The sequence below is a fragment of the Centruroides sculpturatus genome, unplaced genomic scaffold (genome assembly GCF_000671375.1).
Source record: "Centruroides sculpturatus isolate CEXI.00-Female unplaced genomic scaffold, Cexi_2.0 scaffold717, whole genome shotgun sequence".
NCBI classification, from domain to species: domain Eukaryota; kingdom Metazoa; phylum Arthropoda; class Arachnida; order Scorpiones; family Buthidae; genus Centruroides; species Centruroides sculpturatus.
In genome coordinates, this window is record NW_019384973.1 from 214,458 (window position 1) to 240,176 (window position 25,719).

A 25,719-nucleotide genomic window follows, 5' to 3' on the forward strand; every position below is an offset into this window, starting at 1 on the left:
AAGAATGACATTATTGATAAAAGGAGAATGAAAGAACAATGTAGTTCAATGGAGGATGGTTGGCAAACCTATCCCTGACATTGAAGAAATGACTTAGAAAATATTGGTAGAAATTTTTAAACTGATAGTATATTAAAAATTTGCTTCTTGTCTTTCTGTTAAAATTTAATTTAATGTTATCAAGATTCTATATTAATTCTAATCTGAACTTATCACACCTTTTGGGGAATGTTTTCAATTAGACACCAAGAAACATTTTAGCTGTTCTACTTTACTAATATACATTTCACACAGTTTATTCACCTGACTAGTAAGCTTATAAGAACAAATTCATATGCCAACTAATACTACTAAAAAAGTTCACATAGACAATGTCTTGGTCTCTTCCCTCCCCATTGTGTACAATAATGTATTTTTTGTGACTCTCTCCCTCAAACTGCACATGTAATCAATGGATGGTCTCTAATAATATTTTTTCAAGTACAATTAATAAGAATGTCTCTCTTACAAGGGGACCTTACGGTCTCAAAAATTCAGTTTGGAATAATACTTCACAGGTTAGTAGTATACCTCAAGGGTGTCCAACCAGAGAAATTGTAAAGCGCACTAGCCAGAAGATTCCAATAAAAAAGGACTCTAAAGTTTTAATCTCAGCTCATATACTGATCAATTTTACACTATGGCATTGCAGAGAAATGGCTGATTCTGTAGCAAACTCACTTGCAACTTTTTTTTTAATTGTTTTAAAAATTCAGCCATTTCTCTGCACTGCCATAGTGTAAAATCAACCAGTATATGAGCTGAGATTAAAACTTTAGAGCCCTTTTTCTCGGAATCTTCTGGCTAGTGCGCTTTACAATTCTTCTAGGTGGACACCCTTGAGATATACTACTAACCTGCAAAGTCTCATCCCAAACTGAATTTCCAAGACCGTAAGATCCCCTTGTTAGTAAATCAATAAAAGAAATCAGTCACAACTAGTGATTGCAAATTTACTGGGTATTGCATTACCGGTTTATTGGTAATTATATTTGGAATTATCAGTTTATCGGTAATTTATCAGTAAATTCGTATTAACAAATGATTTAAAATGAAACTGAATTACTGACAGAATTATTGAACACCATTTATTTTCAAGTTTTTTATCAGTTTAGACAACTCATTACTACAATAAATGTAAAACATACTGTATTAGGGAAAAAGGTATTTTCTATTTTTATTTATGTTTTTATTAATGTGTTCTTTTATTTCTGTTTCAATTAATCTCACAATAAAGATTCCAATATCTGAATTTTACAAAATCTGACTCCAGCGTCAATAAAGCACACAGCAATGAACAAGAAACACACAAAATTAAAAACAAGCTTCTATGAGTCTTGCGCTTAATCCAGTTTAATTACGATCATAATTCCATTATGACAAACATTGATAATGTTTGTAAAGAAACGGAAAATAATATTACTTACTATGTAAATCGTGTTTTCAGTCAGCACATATTTATGAACTATTTTAAATCAAGACTTGGTAAGAAGTTTCCTTTTGCATCTCAGCTATCTCTAAAGCAAAAACAACACATCTTTTTGGAATCGAGGAAATCGAGTTATAAACAGATTAGAAAATTCCTTTTAGTAACTTTAAATTACAAATGGAATGACCCATCACCACCTGCCCTGTTTTTTCACTATGGTATGGGATGAGAGAAAAGGTAATTTTAGGAAAATAAACATCGGGTTAATTAACATTTTTTACTGAAATACCAGTAAAAAAATTAATTACCAGTAAATTTACCAGGATATAATTTTCCTTATTTACCAGTAATGCAATCAGTAGTCACAACTATTAACTATAGCCAAATAATGTTTTCTTTACAACTTCAAAAAGTTAATTCCTATAAATATTGAAAATTTGCTTATTTGTTGACAGTTTCTTTTTCAGCTTATTATTGTTTAATATGATTTTGATGAGGAGATAATTATTCATATATTATGTGAATATGTACAGTACAGTACCCTAGTATTTCTGCAGAATTTTATCATCTTCATTTACCTATTTTGAAAATAATTTATGTCAATTTTTGTATTTTGTTTAAACAGATCTTTAATTTTTTTAAAAGAAATGAGACTTCAGAAGCTATAATTCTTTAGAGATGCACTACAGATCTTTTAGACCAAAGTGCTCCAACTTTATCCTGATATCCAAACCAATCACCATAATATTATACAGGGTGATCAGAAAATGTCTGGCCAAAATTTAAAGGGGGTTAGAGGGGATGAATATAAAAGGATTTGCAGTACAATGCTTGTCCGGAAATGCCATGTGAAGGTGGTAGAGGGTGCTGTGAAGAGTAATCGAAACAAGCTGGCAATGTGGGAAGCTGTCATTCCCCACTGTGATTTCATACAACATGCAGCGCTTCATGAATGCTGAACTAGCAGATATCCATCTGATGTATGGAACTGTGAATGGAAATGGAAGAGCTGCACAAAGGTTGGGCTTGTTAATAAAGGGCTTGTTACATTTGTTTGTCTCTCTTTCCTTTTATCTTTCCATTTTCTTTACTCTCCAGGACTTTCACGCGGCATTTCTGGACAAGCAATGTACTGCGAATCCTTTTATATTCGTCCCCTCTAACCCCTTTTAAATTTTGGCCAGAAATTTTCTGATCACTCTGTATAATTCTGTAGAATACCAATAAATAAGCATTAACTTTCTATACAAGTAAACAATGATTCCTTATTTCAATTCATCATCATATTGCAAACCTTCTTCAAATAAAAAACTTTTGAAATGCTTTCAGTATTATCATCCCATCATCAGCAATATGAATATAAAATCATTCTAAATTCAGAACTTAAATAATTCTGCATTTATACTGTTGATGATGAAACATAAATTCTAAAAATATTTCAATTAACCCTTTTGCTGGCATGAATAAGAATTTGTCACACCTACTGAAAATAGCAGGTGTGACAAATTCTTATTCATGCCAGCAAAAGGGTAAAAAGATAATCAGTAGTGTTCGAAGAATTTCTCTAATATTAACTTGCTTAACCTGCCATAAAAAGATTAAAATATTTTTTACTTCTTAGAACTGGTTTGTTTGGAAGGTTTTTTAATAAGTAAATCATTTTACAATCTGAAAAAATTTTAAATGTTTTTACTTCCTGCAATATATTTTCAAGTAAATCAAGTTATTAAAAAATATTATGGAAAAAATTATACTACGAATATTCATCACAAATATATAGAATAATTTTAGAAAATTATTAAATTGTTATTGAAAAAAATCTAATTTAAAATGTTTGATTCATTTTACAGTAGACCCCCTTATAACGCAGTAGATACATTCTGCTTTATAAGAATTTCGAGTTGTAGGAATCCTTAAATGCGTGAGCCAATCACAGCCCGTCACTGTAACGTTTGGTTACGTTGAACACTTTAAAGAAGTCCAGTCGAACCATAGGGACTGAGTAAACTTTATTCGGAGTAACACAGATACACTGAACTCACGTGTACTCTAGCACGAGGTCTCACAAAGAATGCCCGTAGACAAAGAAGAGCTACCACGTGCCGTAGACCAGGCTCAGCGCCATCTATCGGCGGTCAGGCCATGTGTCTAACGGACACTCGCATGTGACAGTCACGTGTGCAGTTTACAGACTACGACTGTTTGAAAGGTTTTCTTCCATAAAATTAATCAATTCTAGACTAATTTGACTCAATATTTCCAAAATACGTATAATTTTTTGAAAATAATCTGTATAAACTATGCTATAAACAAAAAATTGTAAGATTACTTACCGAGTGTGCACCGTTCAATGTCGGCATTGCTTAAGCTTGTTTTTGTCGCGGAGCAGCGCACCAAACGGCGGCCGCGATTTCTGATAAGTTATTTTTCTGTGAAAAATTTGTTGAACTTTGGAGACATCATTAATATAAATAATTTTTATGGCCGTTGAATAAGAAATGTTTCTTTCACAAGAAATGTATAAAATTACAGTGCTGTATTAGACTTACAGTACCTAATTTACATACTGTACAGACGATAGTAAACTCAACTTACCCGTCTAAACTCTCCGCAGTGTAAGTAGTTCAGCTGCTCGTCTACTATTGGTCCAGATTCGACCAATCCTGTTGCGACACGAGTCGGCAATGACGTTTTACCCGTCCCTTTTAACATTTTTATATGAATACTGTCGCAATTTTTTCGCTGCGTTATAGGAATCTACATTATAAGAACCCGCGTTATAGGGGTCTACTGTACTTTTACTAAAGCATTTTTTGATGCTAAAGTATTTTTTAAATTTTATTTTAAGAAAAGAAGCAGAACCAAACAGAACCAAAGAATTCTATCATTAATAGTGGAATCCCAGTTTAATGTTTCTTGATTTAACATTTATTCTGATTATACATCCATTTTTAATTGTCCCAATGTCTCCATAAAAACAATAGAATCTAGACTTCAATTTAGCATTTCTCAATTTTACATTAAACTCAAATTTTAGGGAATGATTTTTTAACCACATATCCAAATAAAATTTTGAAATAATGTCAGGATAAAAGATGTTGGATGATTTTTGTGTTTTTGTTTCTTGCTTGCTGTGCTATCACATAAGCAAAAAAGGAACTGGATTAAAGACTAATTTACATATACTGTATATTTGAATTCTGCAATGCTGTACAATGAATATCAATAATTGATATTGTACATTAATATGTGTACATTTAATCAAAATATAATAAACTCGTATAATAAAAAAAAAACTACTTTGTTTTGGTTGTATAAACATTATTGTTGTTGTCATTCCATTCATTTTCATTAGCTAGTGCAATATGAATTTAAAGATGTTGTTATTAAATTTTTAGAAGAAAAGAATCATCCAGAACAGGACTCAAATCTGCAACTGCCTCTTACCATGTGATTGTGTCACCAGTTATGCTACCTAGGATTGGACAGAAGTCTAGATAGCATGATTAAATTTTTATTTTAAAGAAGTAATAGAAAAGTTTACTATGTATAAATATTAAAAATGAATTGCAATAAATGAAATCATCATCAATTTCTTAAAAACCCTCTTCTAAGTTCACTTCAATTTTAGACTGAAATTTTGTGGTTCCTGAGAAAAAAGGCATTCAATTATATACACCCAACCTCCTTTTTATGTGATTATTTTTACATGATTTTGAAATAATGTGGTTGGCAAAAGAAAACTTATCCTCTTTTTACATAATCAAACTTTTTTACAAAGAAAAAACCAATTTGAACATTTTTGGGTTGCAATTTGAAAAAATTGTAGATCTATAAATTCCCACTGTTGTCCATCTGTCTGTCTGTCCTTAATGTCAAAAACAGAGTTAGATAGATGTAAATCAAGACCAGCTATGGAAAGCTTAGGGGGCAGGAGGCCCCATTATATAATAACTTACGGTTTGTGCTGAAAGTCACATTATTTCAATTCAAAAATTTTCCCCTGAAAAGAGTTAGATTGATGACCAGCACAATACTATTGCTTACAGGAAAAGTATGATGTACAGGGGCACTACTAATTTGAGGTGGAGAACATACATTTTAAATTAAATAAATTAAAAATATGATTAAAAATTGCAGCCTGGCAATGTGATGATGTCACAATAAAATAATATGTCGTTAAATTTAACTTTTTGTTAAAATTGTGTTATTACTAAAAAATTACTATTTTTGTTGAAATCAAGAGTTCATTTATCTTTTTCAAGAACAGTAAAGTACTGTATGTACTGTACATCACAATGCTGTATGTTGATTGTAAGTTTCTTAGCTGCCTTGTGTTTATTATAGTTATGTACAAATTATGTTAATTAATGATAAATGATGTCAGAATAAGAAAGCTCATGTAAATTTCTTTTGTAAATTGCTTATTTTTTCATTTCATTGAAGTTGTGGATCCTATCAAGCATTTTTTTACAGGATGTATGTACTATATACTTTTACACAATTTTTTTATGTATCATTCTTTGGAACATATCCACTGGACAAAAAGAGGGAATTGGTGTATGTATTAATTATATCTTGCCAATGAAATGAGTCTTCTTTAAAAAGGATTAAATGTAAAATAATATCTTCATTGATGTAGATTAAATAATGATGATGAAAGAAAATAGTAAATTTTTTAGTATACATTACAATTTATTTTAATATTCTGTAATGATTATTCTAAATTATTCAGGCAGACATTAACGTATTTAATAATGTCTGAATTATAATATTGTAACAAGATGTAAAATATGGAATTAATGATATTTGACCAATGAAAGTAAAGCATATATGCTCATTATAAAAACTTCTAAGTAAATTTAACATAAATTTTGTTTATTTAATATTACAGATATAACTATTGTTTATAACAGAAGTTCTCAAAGTTTGATCTTTATACCACTGACATTTTGCAAATATGTGCCAGGTAGTTTGCAGACTAACGTACTCATTTTTCTGAAATGCAGTTCTATGCTGTTTAGTCAAAGAAAAAAATAACATTTTCATGCATCACATATATCTATTGTTAGATCAATTGTGTACCAAATATTTTGTTTATCACTATCTAAGGTGATTTACAGAATATGAAGTTGAATGAGGGCATAGATGGTCTGTGTTTCATCTGTCACTCAGTTTTGAGTGGTTTGCAGATTGATAACAGAGAAATACTGGTTTATAATACTAAAAACAATACTAACAGTACCATCATTAAATCCTTTTGCACATAAAAATACAGTAAGACCCTGCTTAACACTGCCTCAATTAACGCTGATTTGATATAATGGAGTCTGCTTGAAGCCTAAAAAAAAGCTCAAAATTTATGCTGATTCAAATTATCATGGCATTTCATTAATTCGAATATAACACGATTATTCCCAAACACAAACCAATCAGCAAAAGGTGGCAATTCGTTGTAGTGCTGTACTTCCTTAAATCTATGTTTGTTTGGTGCAATTTTGGAAAAAATATAACATCGTGGATGCCATAGGCAATATTGATATCGCTTGGCAAGAATTAACTGATTCTTCAGTTAATTCTGCCAAGCGAAGTCAATATTTCCTATGGCATCCACGATACATGAATGAAATGTGGAAGAATGTATGGCTGGAGGTATCCAAGAATTCTCAACGAGAAGAACCAAATTGTCAACCTAATCAATACAGCAGGACTAGGAGATGTAGATGAGCAGGATATTGAGGAGTTACTGTAGGTTTCTGGTGAGAGCCTTACCAATGACAACCTTCAAGAACTGGCAGAACAAGGAATTCATGCAGAACTGGAAAATAGTAATTGTGAAAACAAAGAACGCAAAGAATTTCTCCACAGATTTCATTAGTAAAAGTTTGGTAACAATAACCAAAATCATTAATCAAATTGTAGCAAATGATCCAGATTTTGAAAGGAGACGAAACGTTTTGAATGCAATCTCTGCTACTTACATTTGCTTAAGGAAAGAAAAGAAAAGCAACAAATGAAACTACACAATTTATTGCAAAAAGCAAGAATTTCAGAAGAGCCAAGACCTTAATCACAAAAAGTGAAGTTTACATTTCTGTGTGAATATGTTAATGTGTTATTTAACATATATTATTATGCAAATTAATATAAAAATAACTTAAGATTAAAGTAAAATCTGTTTATTTTTGGTCTGTGTCCCCCTTTCCCTGTTTACTCTGTGTTAAAATGACCTTGTTTAACGCTGTTTTGTTTAGCGTTTTGTCGTCTAGGAATGTATCCCCCGCATTAAGTGGGGTCTTACTGTATAGCATTTTAAAAATTTGTTTTTGTGACAAACCTATGAAGCCATTTTTTTAATACATAAATATAATTATATAATTACATAATTCTTACAGTATGTTTCATGTAATAGCAATTTTAAATTATTTGGGTTTTATTCTGTAGATTATTGTCGTCATCATTCATAATCAGTAGAATGATGTAACCAGAGCTGTCAAGAGGAGAAAGCTGATGATTTTTTCCTGAGCCTGGAAAAAACTTAGGGGCCATAATGGTTCCTATCCCTATAAATTAATGTTATTACTAACAAAAAATAAAATCTTTAAGACTGCTATTTATTAACAAAAAACATCTTTTATATATTTCATTTGTTCAAAACAAAAACAAAAAACAAAAAAAAAGCAAAAGCCACCTTGAGCACCATACCAAGTTTTTGAATTCTATTTAACATACTGATGAATGAGAATGTGATAATGATACAATTAATCTCTAAAAATTTAATTATTGAAACCAGCTTTTATTTATTTATTTTTTTAATTTTTAGAAAAACAATGTAGTAAACATACAACAGTCATTTTTGATATAAAACTGTAATGCAGACCAAAGTGGAATATCCCTGAAAACGTTTTAAGTAAATAAAAAATAACTTTAACAAATTTTTTTAAAATTACTTAACCAAATATAAGTTAGATTCTAATATTGCTTATAAATTTTTGATGAACAATGTACCGTACTATCCTTATGACCGCTACATATCAAAATGAATAAATGAACTAAAGCAAATAATAAGTAAATAATTGTTAAAAACTTTTATTTACTATTGTTTAATTTATTTTATATATAAGCCTACTCTGTTTCATAAAAAAACAATTTTAATTTCAAATATCATAAGCATGAATTCCATTTAGAAATGTTGCACAATCTGATGTATCTGAAGGTTTAATATTAAAGCAAAGACATTTGCATGTTTTTTTTTTTCTTTTTTTTTGCAATTTTGCATTTAAAGGTCTTCTTCATACACACACAGGTCTATTGATGCATTGTTGTTGTTTGTAAGCTCTTCTTATCTTGCATCCACATTTAATTTTTTAATTAAATTTATATATTTTTAAAAGAATTTGATTCATAAATCACTCTTATAATTTTCTGTTGTGTCCATTTATAATTGTTCCTAATTATATATTAATGCATTATCACATCGATAGAATGGAATTTTCACTTCATTGTTTTTAATTTTCAATTAGTGGTATAAATTTATTAACATTACTAGTCAAAATACTTGCTTTATAAAATTTGTGGATTGTTATCTCTATACACCATTTATATTAAAAAAAAGAATACTACAAACCTCTATTTTAATAATTTGCAAAAGCTTCAAAAATAGTTTCTTTTTTTAAGTAATATTAAAATAAAATGTATTTTATTATTCTCTCTTAGTTTTGTTAAATGAATAAATAAATTTTATACAGTAAAACATTTTTATGAAATTTATAGATAACACTAACATTATATTTTATAAATTTCAGAAAAAAACAAATCACTCCTCTTAGCAAAAAAACTTAAATATTAAAAAAATGAATTTGAGCATGGATTTCATTATGAACTTTATGCTTATGAATAAATTTAATTTTGTGTGTATTTATGATATTAAAGCTATCCCAAATGAAAAATAAAAAATGAATAGTTTTTCTTTTATTGGGTCATTGCAAATAAAATGGCCATTTTTTAAAATTTAAACTTTCTGGCCTTGTAGTTCAACTTTCTTCTATGTGAACAGTGATGTATGTTTGCAATTGGAAGAGCACACATATAATATGTGAATTTAAAAAAGTAATCTCATTTACATTGTCAGTTCCAACATGTTTATGAGTACTTTTTCTGATGGCATGGAAAAAAAGGAAATTTCTTTTACAAGAAGGAACATAATGCAACCAAAGTAATCCAAAATACCAATAACTTTTGGTGAAGGTTCTGTGAGTGAGCAGGCCACCAGGAATTGGTTCAAAAAACTTTCATTCCAGGAATACAAATCTCAAAAATCAGAACATCACCTGACTGCCTGAGAAATTGCAGAAAGGTTGAACACATTGGATGTTGCATTTTGCAACATCTGAACATGTTATGGAAAGTCAAGAAGCTCAACAAATAGGTACTGTACCAGTACCACATGAACTCAGTGAGAGACATAAGAGCATCATTTGGAGGTCTTCTGTTCTTTAATTATTTGTCACAAAAATGAAAGTATTCAAATAAGTCTTCCCCATCCACTTTATTCTCCAGACTTTTTTGCCAACAGACTATCACTTTTTTTATACATTTGGACAGTTTTTTGGCAAGGAAAGTCTTCAAGGAAGAGGATGCAACAAAAAATACCTTTAATGACTTTTTGGCTTCTCATTCTCATGATTTCTATCAAATTGGCATTAATGCATTTCTACTGCATTGAGAAAAATGTATTAATTTGGGTGAAGACAATTTTGATTGAATATGTAAAGTTTTAAATTAAATTAATAAATGTTCAAGTCAGAAGTAAAAATCGACCATTTCATTTACAGCAACCTAATATAACTATTTATTATTTTTTCATTACACAATAAATTAAATTTGTCTTCACTTGTCAGTTCCTTATTTTTTATAGTCTTGCTACTCTACATTTGAGGGTTTTAAGCAGAATTTTTATTTGCTATTCTTAAAAAATTCCAGAGAAAGGCATTTCAGAAAATTATTGTTAGAAAGTATAATTATAGTAGTACAAATATAAATTATAAGTATAACATATTCATACTATATATAATTTTAAAAATTATATATAGTATGATTTACCTACATTTGATTTAGTAGTCTATTTGATTTAGTAGATTTTTCAAAAGCCTCAAAAATATGGTTTTTTTTCAATTATATATATAACTTTTATAAATTATTTATAAAAGTTATATATATAATTGAAAAAAAACCATATTTTTGAGGCTTTTGAAAAATCTACTAAATCAAATGGAACTTTATTTGCTTTTTAATTTTAATTAAATTTTTCTAAATTAAAATAACATATTATCATTGATAATATTGTCTTATAAATATACAGATTTAATCCAATATTTCAATGAAGGATAATACAAATAAATTATTTTGTAATATATTATTCCATCAAGAAAACTATATGAGGATTTTTTCTCATTTTAGTAATATTTGTTCTTTTAAATTTCTCAATAATATTTTATTCTTTCATGTCAAAAATAATTATACTACTTTTTTATGATACATTGCATAATATTAATACAATATACTGTATTTTTATCATAGCTACAATTCTAAGAAAAAAAATATCAGAATATAAACAAACTTGTATGTATTTTTAACATATCATTAACTACCAGTATATAATTTTATTTATTAAAGTGAGAATCAAATTAATTAAATTATTTGTTTCCTTGTACTATTCATATAACTCTTCTAAAACCTACATTACTTAAATATTCTTTTCATAAAACAAAAAAATTTACTTTGGAAATTAATTCCTTTAAATTATTAACTGACTTAACTTTTACACAAAAATTATTAACAGATTCCATACAACAAATCCTAACCATGACATTACTATAGTCAACCTCAAAACTTATTCAGTTTATTAATTCATTGCTTGAATTAAATATATTTAATGCTAGTTCATTTAGTGCTTTATGACTCTAGCATATTATATTGAAGAATTTTCCATAAATTTTCCATAAATATTAATAATTTTTATATTGTACAGTACATAATACAGCATACTTGAGGAGTGGCCAAACCTTGTCACAATAGGAGTCATATATCACCTATCAGAAATACATGAAAGCCCATATTCTATTAGAGTGGTATTTTATATTATATTAGTTAAAATATTATAATTATCACTGTTCTATCACTGTTATTTACCTTACTTGTATTTTATAATTGGCTAGATAAACATACATTTTGACATTATGAATTTTGTCTTTTAATGTCTTTTGACATTATGAATATATCCTTAGTTGCCTAATCAAAGTTAAATTGCAAGTTACACTCACAATTCATGAGTATATCAGACTACATAATAATTAGAAAACCTACAAAATTGGTACATATTACTTATACATATGTAATAAGTTTATAAAAAAAAATTATATAAGTATACAGGAGCTGCCGAAAGAGTCTACAAGTGCTGCAGTTTGGCATAGAGATTACTAATTCCAGATTCTTCAATAAATAAACCTGCTCCAAAAGTAAATCTATGGGCAATAAGCCCATAGACTTGGATACTAGACTTTCAAAACCACAACTTCAGAGAAAACTACATCTCTCCAAAATGAAGTACAGGAAATGCAAATAACTTTCCAGACAACAGATTATTGTTGTTATAATGAACTAATCAGCAATAGTTTACATTGAAGTTGTTTCTGCAATTAAGTCTAACAAGCTTAGTTTCTGCAATTAAGTCTAAAGCTTATTATATATTATTATAAAGATATATATATTATTATAAAGAAATATCCATTATATACTTCTGTAAATTATGCAGAGATAACTTCAAATACAAACAATTCAGTTGCTTGCAATTCCATTTCAAATCAAAGCATCATATGGCTACATGTTTTTAACTAACAAATGTTTAAAAATTTATCAAATTTTTATTAAATGTATTATAGTTTTACTCATTTTGCCTCCACAGTAAAATAGTATAAAAATCCAATTGTTATTATAATAATATTAACTAATACTTCCTCTCAACTCATGCATCATTTGGAAAGAATATATGATGTAAATTTTTTTTATAAACTATCTTTATGTTATATAATCTATGTCCAACCAGTAATATATGATCAGTTGATTTAACATTAGGTGCCATCTATTAATTATGTGTACAATACAGTTTAAGGAAGAGAAAAGGATTGCAAAATGTATATCATTGTAAGACAAAGGAGAAGAGGCATTGTTTACATAGCCTTTTTTAGTGGTATTAGCAGTATATGAATTTGTTAATAAAAGCTTACTTATTAGTCAAATGAATAAACTGTCAGAAAATATTTGTAAAACTTTTTAAAGCCATTTCTTCGATATCAAGGGTCAAAATTATAGGCATAATTAATAGACAGTCCCTTATGTGCTGTACAATACAATAAATTATATTAGTCAAGGTGTAAATTTACTGATCTTTGATGCATACTACATGTCTGTTAGATAAACAATAAAATAATAAATTTTTCAATGTTAGATTAATTACCAATAAACTGTACTTTAAAGATGTAAATTATTTTATTTTGTTTATTACTATATTATAATTATTTTTAAACAGGTAAGTTATAAATAATCCATTAATGTTTGTTAATTGATTCAGTTTTTAAATGATGTACAGAATATCATTTTGTTGACTTACCTAACGGAATGTGGCATTGTAACCGAAGATGAATCACTCATTGTACTATGAAACAAATCATTAAAATGGACATTGTCGATACACTGTAAATCAAGAAAAAACATTTTAAATTCTTACAAACCTTATTTGATTTTTATTAAAATTAAAAAATTTAATCAGTTTATAACATTTAAACTTTTATGAAAAATATATCAAATAAAAAATAGATAAATTTCATATAAAATTATTATATTTCTTTGTAATTTAAAATACTGTAAAATTTTTATTTTATAAAAATTTTTTTATAAAATAAATTTTTTTTAACAGAAAAAAAATAGTATATATAGAAAGTAGCAAAAGGAACAAAATTATTTATAGATAATTCAATTAATACTTGAACTTTTTAAAAAAAAACCTTAAGCATATGCAAAAAATAACACAATAAAACTTAAATTTCATTAATATTCATTTTAATTCTTTTTTTGGATCTGATCATCATCACATGTATACAAAAATACATCACATTTCTTTATCTTGAATTATGTATGATCAAGTATCCATTAAACTTATTCCATATTCTATACATAAGGTGTAGTCAACTAAGCAACGAGAGCCACACTTAAGGAGTCAACATCAATAAGAGTCAATGATGTGAACTGATTAACACTGTAATGTTAATGATACCATGATAATACTATATTGTCAATCAAATTAAGTTTATTTACTGTGAGAACATTAATATAATATGGTTTATCTGTTCTTACTTAATATTATTTTGGAAAAAGTGTAGTGATATTATCTGAGCTTCTCACTCAGAATCTCTAAATGATCAGCTTTGTCATACTGCTGTTAGAGAATCACATGAGTCACAACACATGCTTCAACATTATTTAATATATATAGCAAGTTTACTTGAATAATTTGATGTATATTAACACAAACAATTCATAAAGCAGTCTCGACAGCATTATGAGTGAAAAATACTCTTTATTGTTTTTGTTGTAATAAACTCTAAGCAGAACTACGAGTAAAATTAAGAAGCATTTGTCAGGTGATTATTTTTTAAATGTATACAATATAAAAATTAATATTTTTATTATAATTTGAAAGATAATTCATTTGTATTGATTGTATTCATGCTTATATTATATGCATGAGATATTGTGCAAGAATTATCTCAATCAATTCCTTTCACTTAATTGGTATAAAAATATATAAAAAAAACAATCATCAGAATAAATTTAAATGAATGTCAAGAGGTAGAATAGAAACAGAAGCCAACTTTATTTAAAAACAGACAAAAATGCACGTGTAAAGTTATGTTTTTATGATAAAAATCCTCGATATAAATATTTATATCAGATCAGCATCCATCCAAATTTTTGCAATCGTCATGCATGACGAAATGCATACGTCGTTTGCTACGTAACACCAAATGAATTGTCAAACAATCATTTTAAAAATAATACACGCATTTAAATTATCATAGATAATTTTCGCGGATTATTTTTCGATTTTATTTCGGCATTTATGCAGTATTTTGAAGTGATTTTTTCCTTAATAAATTTTTCTTCTCTCCGTCTTCTAATTGCAAAATGCTCCAGGTTGTCAGGTCACGTGACATTTGACATTAAGCGCGGATAATGTATCTGCGCCCGTTTAATGTTAACATACGTCGATTTTAAGCTTGACGTGAAGGAAAACGGGGCGATTTTTTGTGTCCTTTACTTATTTTTTCATGAAAACGCCATATGTGTCACCGGAGGTTTGACATAAGCACTGGAAGTCGTACGTTGGAGATTTTTTAGCCTCACCTGACTTATGTCGCTGGTCCAGGCTGCTTTTTCTTGCATGGTCGGTGCTACTAAGTGAATTGTGACCGGTGGACCACTCTTGAAGTCGACGATGATCTTAAAGTCTAATCCGCCATAGTCCTTCTGTCCACCACTAGATGTCGCGCTGCTCGCGTCGCTGCTCATCCCGCTGCTCTGACTGGAAGCGGAACTTAAGGAGCCGCCCTCTGTCGGTTAAAAAACGAAAGAAAGACATATTACATCCTCCGATCGATTCGGTTAATAATACTTTTAATTTTTAAAATAGAAACACTTCGATTGATCATGTGTACTAAAATATATATATATATATATATATATTAAAAAATAATTAAATCGATCTAAAGAAGCGAGTCAGATATATAAATTCGATAGCAGTCAANTGATAATTCTTATAGATTAATTTAAACCTTACATAATTGGTTTAGAAATATAATACACTACTGTTAATCAACTAGTGATACTGTATTGCCACATATCCTCAATAATAATAATAATAATAATTATATTTTTCTTTAATTCTGCTTGCTTATACATAAAATTTTGTATCACATGCCCTTGCATGTTATCAATAAACATGTGCGATATGATAGCATAACAGTAAAAAAAAAAATATATGCATATTTTTAAAAATGTACTGTACTTTGATTGAAATATATAAAAAAGTAGTCATGCCATGTAAAAAAATGCAAGCATGCCCACGATTTTACCAGCTTCAGCATGCCTTTAAAATGTTTTTAAAAAGGAGTATATATTAAAAAATAGCTAAGGAAATTGAATTTAAAAATTTCAAAAAAAAATCAAAAAATTTATTGTTATATATATGAAAAATAGGGGAATGGAAGCTGAATAATAAAACATTCTGAAAAATTTCTCCATGAGCATAGTTACCGTAATAACAACTCGCCTTTAAACAGCTGTATAAATGGTCCTTTGAATGCGTTATATTTCAGCCAATTCTCTACTCTGTGCTTACCTCCATCGTCCACGGTAAATTGAAACTGTTCGTTTGGTTCCTCTATAAGTGTGGCATCTGCTAGAGGTATCTTGCCAACGTTCTGTCAATAAAAGAAGTGTGTCAGTATGTTTACTTACAATTACAAACCTTAGTTATAATTGGTGATGAGGATATTTACCTCCACAAGATGGAGTTTCCCAGCTGAAGTTCGAGTACAGAGAAGCATGTGGTTTGTGAAAAGGTAGCACTGTCTCACTAATTCCTTTTCACCTCTCAAATTTCCGATTCTCGAACGTTGACCTTTCGTTTTTTCGCTGCTTATTATTTGTATAACACTCCCTGTAATAAAAAATTAATAATTGTTAAAAACTTTTATTTACTATTGTTTAATTTATTTTATATATAAGCCTACTCTGTTTCATAAAAAAACAATTTTAATTTCAAATATCATAAGCATGAATTCCATTTAGAAATGTTGCACAATCTGATGTATCTGAAGGTTTAATATTAAAGCAAAGACATTTGCATGTTTTTTTTTTTCTTTTTTTTTGCAATTTTGCATTTAAAGGTCTTCTTCATACACACACAGGTCTATTGATGCATTGTTGTTGTTTGTAAGCTCTTCTTATCTTGCATCCACATTTAATTTTTTAATTAAATTTATATATTTTTAAAAGAATTTGATTCATAAATCACTCTTATAATTTTCTGTTGTGTCCATTTATAATTGTTCCTAATTATATATTAATGCATTATCACATCGNTTAAAAAAATAATTATATAGTTTATATGCCTACCCTGTCGTACGAAAACTTGATTAACATCTAGAAGAATATCGCACCCTCCGATAATTATTCTCTCGATGGCTAAATTCTTTCGGATGTTTTCTGTTTCGCTAACTTCATCATGCATCTGCTGCTTAAATTACATGTAATAAGCGATTTTTAAGGGTTAAATTAAATCAATACAGAGCTATGAACTCACCCTCGATAACTCTTCTAATTTAACTCTAGCTATTTCTAAACTCTTTCTTTCTACATGATTATGTGGAGTATGTGCAAGAAGTTCATGAAGGAGAACAATGTACCTAGGGATCTAAAAATTTATATTAATTAAACTTTAAGAAAATTAATTTATTTTCTTATTCGTATACCGTTAAAATTGTTCAGGATTTATGCAACTTGCTTGATGCATGGGATATGTTAGAAAATTTTCCAGTGTTCGCCCCTGCAATGTCGACTTCTCCTCTAAACGTTGAAGTATTGCAGCGAATTTTTCTCTCTGTTTACATTCGGCTAGGACTTGGAGACTGTAGTGATGATTTCGGACATATTCCTGGTAGATTGTGAGCATGGGTAGAAGCATGTCAAACAGGTCACCTGGAAAAAATTAATTTAAATAAATTTCTCTCTCTTGAGAACTTTGAATATTTCTTATTAAATCAGAAAGTTACTTAGTATAATAGTTACTTATTAAAAGCTTTTTTTAAAAATTAATATTTACCTAAAACTAATGTTGGCCAGCTTTCCATTCTGGCAGTTAATCCTTTGATGAAAATTTGGTGGAGGAACATGACGGTTTCGCTTATAAAAAGAAAGAAAGAATAAAAAATATAAAGTATTGACTTAGTATCTAATCTTCTATAAAAGTAGAGTGTAATCCCTGTGGTGGTTTACTCTTATTTATCAATCTTTGAAATGTCAAAATACACAAATTTATCACAGAATACTTTAAAATCTGCTGTAGTTTATTTGTTTAAAAGTATATATTAAATTAAACTTATAAAAAAATGATGGAAATTTATTATATTTTAGAGGAATTTTTTTATCTTAATGATCTTTTTCGTCGATAAAACGTTAAGTGCATGTTCTCTAAATAACATTTTTAACGATTTCTTTCTTAATAAAGCATTTTTAATATCTGTTTTGGTTCATCTATGCAATTAAAAACAATCATAATAATATTCTTTATTTTTAACGATTTATTTCTTTACTTTCTTCCATTTTTTTCATACTTTCTATCCTATTAATTTTTATTTTTATAACATTATTAGAATTAATTTTTAATAGAATCTTAATATCTACATTTCATTTTATAATTTGAATATTCTCCTCTGTGTATAAATTTTTAATTTTTCTATTTTTTGGCTTATTAATTTTAGAAAATATGTTTTTTCTAAAATAATAAATTGCACTTTACATATAAAAAAGTAATACGACGTTTTTTCAATGATTTTTAATGAAAAATTATATAAGTTGTTTAGCAGATGTAAGTTCACAGACTTTTGAATTAAAGACCTATAATCTGGAAAAAATATCTTTAGATATGTCTGTCATCATTCATATGTAATACCCGAAAAATATATCGTATGTTTGTAACTACAATTTATTTCCTTATACATGTGATATCGCTTATTTTGATACATCAGTTGAGAAATATCCGACATTTTTTGCCTTTCAGACGTCATTTTTTCTTTCCTGTTTTGTTGAAAATGTGAAGAAAAAAGAAACTAAAGAATAATAAAATTATAGTTTATATTGAATTTAGTAATCTTTTTACTGAAACAAATTTTCCATAATATCCTCATATAAACAGATTGTAATGTTGAATAAATTGCATTAAAAAGCATCTTATCAATGTTTAAAAGCTCCATTTTCCATCTAACTTTATTACTGAAGTAATTGGAAAGATAAAATATTTTTTACAAATTTTATTTTTTTAAAATAATAATAATGTATATATATTCAAAAATTGTATTGATTTAATTTAAATTTAATTATGTTAAATTTTAGAAGTTATTTTTATTCGAATGTTTGACATTAACACTGCTCTTTAATAAAAGTTATAAGTAATAATTAAGATATAAAAATAAGGAAAAGAAAGAAATTCTTCATGATACAATTATATTTTGCTCATTAAATCAATGGCATATCCCTGAGGAGATAAATCAGTACTGTACATCATAATCGTGATGAAGAGATAACAAAAATAATAAAAACCTTCTTGTTATACTCCCTTGAGTTTAATTATTATTAATAATTAACAGATTTAAGATTCTAAATCAGTTCATATCCAAAAAAAAGGAAATAAAATAAACATTATGATAAATAAGTTACTGTACTTGAGACGAGTAGATTTATTATTTTTAACGAAAAAAGGAAATTCTTGAGCTATTAACGAACATTTTTGAATTAAAATTATTAATAAGCATATGTATAAACTAAATTTAATTATAAATTAATTATAAATTAAATTTAATTATTAATTTAACATTAATTTATTCTGCTATTCATAAAACGATGAATTTTTCTTACCCATTGAGGAATATAGAATTCACTTCATCATGAGTACAAGGTGGTTTTTGAGAACTTGCTGCCATTTTAAATGGTCTCAAAAAACACGAAACTACTAGCTGAAGTTGTTCCACATATTCTTCCTCAGATTCGACCATCTTAAATACTAAACTATAATATAAAACAAACAAAACATTAGTTTAAACCAAGTAAAAATATCTTCTCTTTAAGAAACATTAATCAAAGAAGTTATTTTAAGGACGACATGATGTGATAGGATATTACAGAAGCAATTATAGTAGTGTAATTGCGTAGGGGAAAAAACGGAATTGCTTATTTGGCATGATAGATAAATCACACGATTCATTTCCTGGAATCCTCCTCCTCTTTATGAATTTATTTACCTGTTTCTTTTCCTCATAGCTTCTGCATGTGGTGAGTTGATATATTCTGCAACTATTTGTTTCCACCTCCTTCGACATAACCATCCCCTAAAGAAGCTTTGAACCTGACGAAAAGATGTAATTACTAAATTTGTAACAGAATATCAAGAAGATTATTTAAAAAAAATAAAAATAACTAATGAAAAATGCGAAAGTTAATTACCAGAAATCTAGAAAATTATCTCAAGAGTTTTAATGATTGAAATGTTTTTTAAATATAAAATTTTTCATTGATTTTTAATAATTTTTCCTTTTTTTTACCTTTTTAATTTTACGAATTTCTTCGCTATCTTCTTCTTCAGACTTGCTTGGAGTCATTCGCCATTCTCTCTTCAATTGACACAGCTTTGAGAGATAATTAAAAATTTATAACGATTTTCTAGTTAATTTACTTAGATTATTAAAATTTAATTTTTTTTATAAATCATAATATAAGTAGTTTTATTTATTTATATAATTTATAAAAGAAAAATAAATTCTAAAATTATTAAATATTTTATTATTTTAAAAAATATATGTATAACGAACGATTTCATTCTATTGGATGAAATTAAAAGTTGATGCGCATTAATTGGTTAGATTTTAAATTTTAAGGCGGGATTTGTCACCGATATAAAAATACTTTATTTTAATGGTCAGTTTTCGTGTAATCTATCTCTAATTGGTTAATTTAAATTGTATTACTTAAAAATTGTGTTTATGCGTTTTATACGAAATATAATGACTAGATTTTGTATATTTTTTTAATTATATAAAATATTAAAAATTATCTACTTATAAATTTAATATAAAAAATTAAAAGCTAAAATAGTCAAAAAATATCCGAATAAAATTATATGAATGGAATCACATTTATAATAATTTAACGCAAGCATTATATCAATTATCTTCAATCATAAGCATATTATCCAGAATAATTCGATATAAAGAAAAAAGCTAGAGTAATATGATCAATGAAGAAACGTGACACTTCAATTTTATAGATTTAGTACATCAAATATAATATAGTATTAAATCTGAAAAACTGTGTAAAAGATTCTGTTTAATATTTTATTTAAAAAGTATAAAAAATATTGAAAACGTCATTTTAAACAATTTCTTTTTCATCTTTGACACGCATTTATCTTCTTTGAACACGTTTTGCTCCATTTTTGTACTATTTAACTGTTAAGTAGACGCATTATTATGTTTTATTACTAAAAAGTAAAGGAGAAAAAATAGCTATATTATCACAATTTTTAAGGAAGAAATTTATTAAAATTGATAGGAAATCATTTTATACTAAAATTATTAATAAAATCTATTTTTTATCGCATAAAAATTTAATAGAATGATTAAATTAAGCACAAAAAATTAATATATCTACTAATATAAATCCAATAATGTTGAATGGCTCTGTGAATATATGCCAGCATTTTTCCAAACATAATATCGTAATATTTTAAATATTTTCTCTAAAACTCTTTTAAGTAGTTTAATATTATTTGAGAATTTTAAATTACAGTGCCTCCAATAAAAAATAGCATGACAATCATTATATGAATCAAGATTATACTATAAAATTCTCTCTCTCTTATATTTCAAGTGAAAAGTAGTATATACCATTTATCATTCATGCGTATCCTATAATAATATATGATGTGCTTTGGCCTATCCGAAATAACTGTATATAGTATATATTTACAATCTTATTTCTGATATGTTTATCTTTCTTAGAAACGATCATATTGCAGATGGTTTTATATGATTTACACATCATTAAATGAACCTTAATATAGCAGAATAAACATATTTTTTAAAAAAGAAATTGAATTTTTACCCGTAATATAAAACACTTTTTAGTTTTAAAATCCTTTAACAATTATAAAATTATAGATATTTATTAATTGTATACTTAAAGATGACGTTGAGATTACTACTGATCTTAAGTCTCATCTCATTTATAAATTAATTTTATTAAAAATTAAAATATTTATTTTTACTAATATAAGATTTTTTTCTTAAATTATATAATTTACCACACACTAAAAATAGTTCTTGTTGATACAAAATGCTTTTTAAAAAAATAGACGATGTTTATTTATATATATATTATATCAGTACATATTATATAACTCCATTAATAAAGGAAAAAAAATATACTGGCTTTAATCTGTTCTCATATTACATAGTTCTTTATAAGTTTAAAGTATAAAATTTCTATAATTAAAATTTGTTCTCATTATTTTCTTAGCTTAGAGAATTTATAAGAATATTTTTATTTAAAATCTTATTATTATAAACATACTGCACTAAAAACACACTCTTTTAGAATTTTAAGATTACAGCCATAAATTATAATTTGTTCATTTAATAAACTTTATAAAAAACGACTTAGAATATGTATATTTTTTTCATTTTGTACGAAATTCCATCAAGAAATATCGAATAAATGTGGCAAAAGCACAATCATATGTTTTGCTGTAAGCTAGGTCATTTGGTATTTATGAAATGAAATATTCATTTTTATTTTTTTACATTAGTTCGGTTATATTTGTAATTGAATTTTATACTTAGAAACAGAATAAAATTGTTGAAAAAAGAAAGATAAATATCAATAAATTCTGAAATGTAATGTTTTCTCTTATATATTGTTTTAAATCTGGTGATTTTGTACTGTACAGTAGGCCTACATTGTATGACTTACAAGTATGCAAAGAATTTTAAAAATAAATTTAGAAAACTTAAAGTTATTTATCTAGATTCACAAAAGTTTTACTTCTTTAAGCAAAATTAAATTCCCCTTGAGTATTTTTCAATATAAAAACATACATTTCTATTATTTGAATTAAATATAGTTGTGTTTCATTGCTAGACATTACTTTTGATTAAATTATTTTAAAATGAAGAGAATTTACACTGTAAAATATTTCTATCTAAAAAATACTTTTCTTCTATTACTTATATTGAAAATTATCAAATTATTAAAATAATAAATTAACAAAGATTTCCAGAAGTATGCGAATATATTTATCATGCAATTTTATAATATAATAAAATATGTATTTTCATCTCAGTAATTAAGAACAATCAAGTAAAATATAGAATCAAAATTACAACAATTTGTGACTATTAAATATCATTCAATTCAATCAGAATGGAAGAAACAGGTATGAAAGTAGTGAAAGATTATATATCATAAAAAAACCCTTTACATGAATATCCTAAAAATGATATTAAAAAATAGGTTATTTGAATCATGACGTCTATTTTTAACTTACTTCTGCACGAAGTTTCTTGATTTCCATCGACAATTCCTCGCATTGCTGAGCGTATTGCCATTTGGCAGTTTTTTCACTTTCTACAATTTGCACCAGATGAAGATGTTTTTGTTCCAATTCTTCTTTCTGCAGGACTACTTTACTAAAACTGCAAATAAAAAATAAAATCATAAAGGGTTTAATTTAGTTTATAAAGCGTTATTGTAAGTTTTGAATTAATTGTAATAAAAACATCGATATAAATTCACAACAATTGCGCTTTCAGATGCGATTACAATCGAATGAATTAACATTACGATGTTTACTAGGCAAATTAATAAAAAGCACTCAAGTTAATATATCAGGTAACATGGGAATTTTGTTTCATAATTCCCAATGTTACAGAACATATTAATCATATATATGTTTCAGCAGATGGTGATAATGCAATTGAAGGGTGAAAGATAATAAAGATTCCATTAAAGTATAAAGAGAGTTTCTGTTGTTAATTAAGGTAAGCACTTGTTTACTCGATATCTTTTAAATAATATTGTGCTAATCTTGTCATATATTTTTATATGTTTTATATGAAAACAGCGTTGTAAAAGTTTTAAAAATTTAGAATGATCTAAAACTTAATATTGCTATTTGTTTGCTTATTTTTATTATTTTAATTTATATTTCTGTGGCTCTTATTTTTTTCAAATCACATATTTATATATTAAAATGAAAAAAAAAATTAATACAAACAATAGTGGAAATTAATTTAAAATAAAAATGATTATTGGTCGATTTAAAAATGTAACTTGCTGTGATTGGTTAAGATAATTTTTTGCACGTTATTGCAATTATTAAGCCGTGGCTTCGTACTAAATGTTTAATCAAAATTTTATTTATTGGTTAATTTCAAAATCCATTTATTTCTGATTGGCTTTACCTTAATATTGTAAATTGTGAATTTTATTAAAAATATAAATTAGTGTTTTTATTAAAAATTAATTTATTAAATTAAATTTAAAATTGCTTATTTGATTTTCAAAAATTATTTTAAACTGGTTTATTAATTATTCATTAAAGTTGATACAAGAATAAATATAATTAATTTTTAAAAAATGCTCATTTTTACCAGACTTTGCCGCATATAGATAATTTTATTTCTTTAAGTTAATTTAATTATATAGGTGAAATTTTTCAATTAAGTTCAATTTAATAATAAAATAAAACATTAATAATTTTAATTTTATTATAGTGTAATTGCTTGTTACCTAGCTCCTTCTATAGCCTGGATCCAACTGTTGCATTCTGCTTCTGTCTCTGCTTTTAAATCATATTGTCTAGAACCCTCTCGACGATACGTTATTGCAAAACAATACTGGAAATAAAAGCAATATACGTTTATTTATTTGTTTACTTTAAATTCATTAAAAAAGAAAATATTTAATGGCTGAAAATCAAGACTTAATGTGAACAAACACAATAAGTACTTATCTATTAACAATATTAAAAAGTTTATGACACCGGACTTATGACCCCGAACAAAACAGATTGCAGAGTAAACTACACTTCCTACAGCAAGCATTTATAGCACTTTCTTCATAAAACTCCATACTTTAGCTCCGGCACTAACTTCTTGACCGAGTGTATTAGAGCTTCCGAGTGTCATTTGACCTTTGCTATGTTCCTCTTTTTTATAGACTAGGAATAAAGTAACTTAAGATGTTTTTGTTTCCCACAATCTTTAAGTCTACAAACGTATCATTCTCTTAAAATAGTTTTTTACACTTATTGAAAAGAGTTTGCGGTGTTTTAAATTTTCAATTTCGAAATTTTATTTATATTTTTCCACATTATATTGATGTATAATTAGATTTTAAATTAATGTCTTTGATGTTAAATCTATACAGCTTAAAAAAACTATCTAAATTAAAAAAATAACTTTAATTTAAATGAAATAACAACTAACAACAGAATAAAACAAAGATAAAATGAAAAAAATAAAATTTTTTCTCCGATAAATTCTTGTTAAGTAAGAAACTGAGAACGTGGTTGAGTATTCGAGTATCACTTAATTAAAAAGTTTCACAAAAACCACTAAATATTTAATTATATTGTGGAAAAAAAGAAGTTAAAATAACGACGATTTAAATAACTTATTTTTGTAAAAATGTAATATTTAATTAATCAAATATTTAAGTAAAATATGCGATTTTAAAATGTAAAAGACATCAGAGCAATAGAATTTTAGTAAATATTTATTATTAAATTACTTCTGTAAGCTCTTTGTAAGTGAATTTAATAAATCTTAAATCCATATAAATTTATTATTCGATAACTTTAAGAAGCCTTAAATATAAAATATTGAAATATATTAAAAAATAAATAAATTCTAGTTCTAAATGGTAGGAAAATATAATCTTTGGTTTCTCTCGTGTAAAGTTCAAATGATATTATACAATTTTAAAAATGTACAGTTCTTTTAAATTTAATAGACTATATTTTTACTTTTTTTCTATTTTTCTATTTTAAATTCTATTTAAAAAGTATATAATTTATTAGATCCTAAGAGTTGGAAATTAACTCAAGGATATATTTTTTTTATAATTGTTATTGCCAATGTACTGTACACTTCATAGCTATTAAAAAACAAAAAAATGAAGAACTACTTATTTAAAAAAAAATCATTAATTTACTCATGTCAAAACCAACCTTCTAAATCATCAAATTTACAAGCATACCGTTCAATATTTGGAGAAACGAAGGAGGAAAAGAAAAAAAACGCATCTTACACCAACCAAATCGTTAACGAGAAAAGTAGAACACGATTGAAAAAGATGTTAAT

General features: G+C 26.6%; 1 protein-coding gene across 1 annotated transcript in view; it reads right to left on the reverse strand.

Moving 5' to 3' along the window:
* LOC111632644 (ras-specific guanine nucleotide-releasing factor 2-like) overlaps positions 1–25,719 on the reverse strand; it is a 147,154-nt gene that overhangs the window by 45,453 nt on the left and 75,982 nt on the right. Inside the window, exons 3-14 of the mRNA XM_023377138.1 lie at positions 22,902–23,049; positions 19,903–19,986; positions 19,603–19,706; positions 19,220–19,369; positions 17,409–17,488; positions 17,091–17,284; positions 16,890–17,000; positions 16,703–16,820; positions 16,084–16,244; positions 15,924–16,005; positions 14,930–15,135; positions 13,137–13,219 (exon numbers count right to left, since the gene is read on the reverse strand). Coding sequence (XP_023232906.1) covers positions 13,137–13,219; positions 14,930–15,135; positions 15,924–16,005; positions 16,084–16,244; positions 16,703–16,820; positions 16,890–17,000; positions 17,091–17,284; positions 17,409–17,488; positions 19,220–19,369; positions 19,603–19,706; positions 19,903–19,986; positions 22,902–23,049 — 1,521 coding nt within the window. The remainder of the gene's footprint in view (positions 1–13,136; positions 13,220–14,929; positions 15,136–15,923; positions 16,006–16,083; positions 16,245–16,702; positions 16,821–16,889; positions 17,001–17,090; positions 17,285–17,408; positions 17,489–19,219; positions 19,370–19,602; positions 19,707–19,902; positions 19,987–22,901; positions 23,050–25,719) is intronic.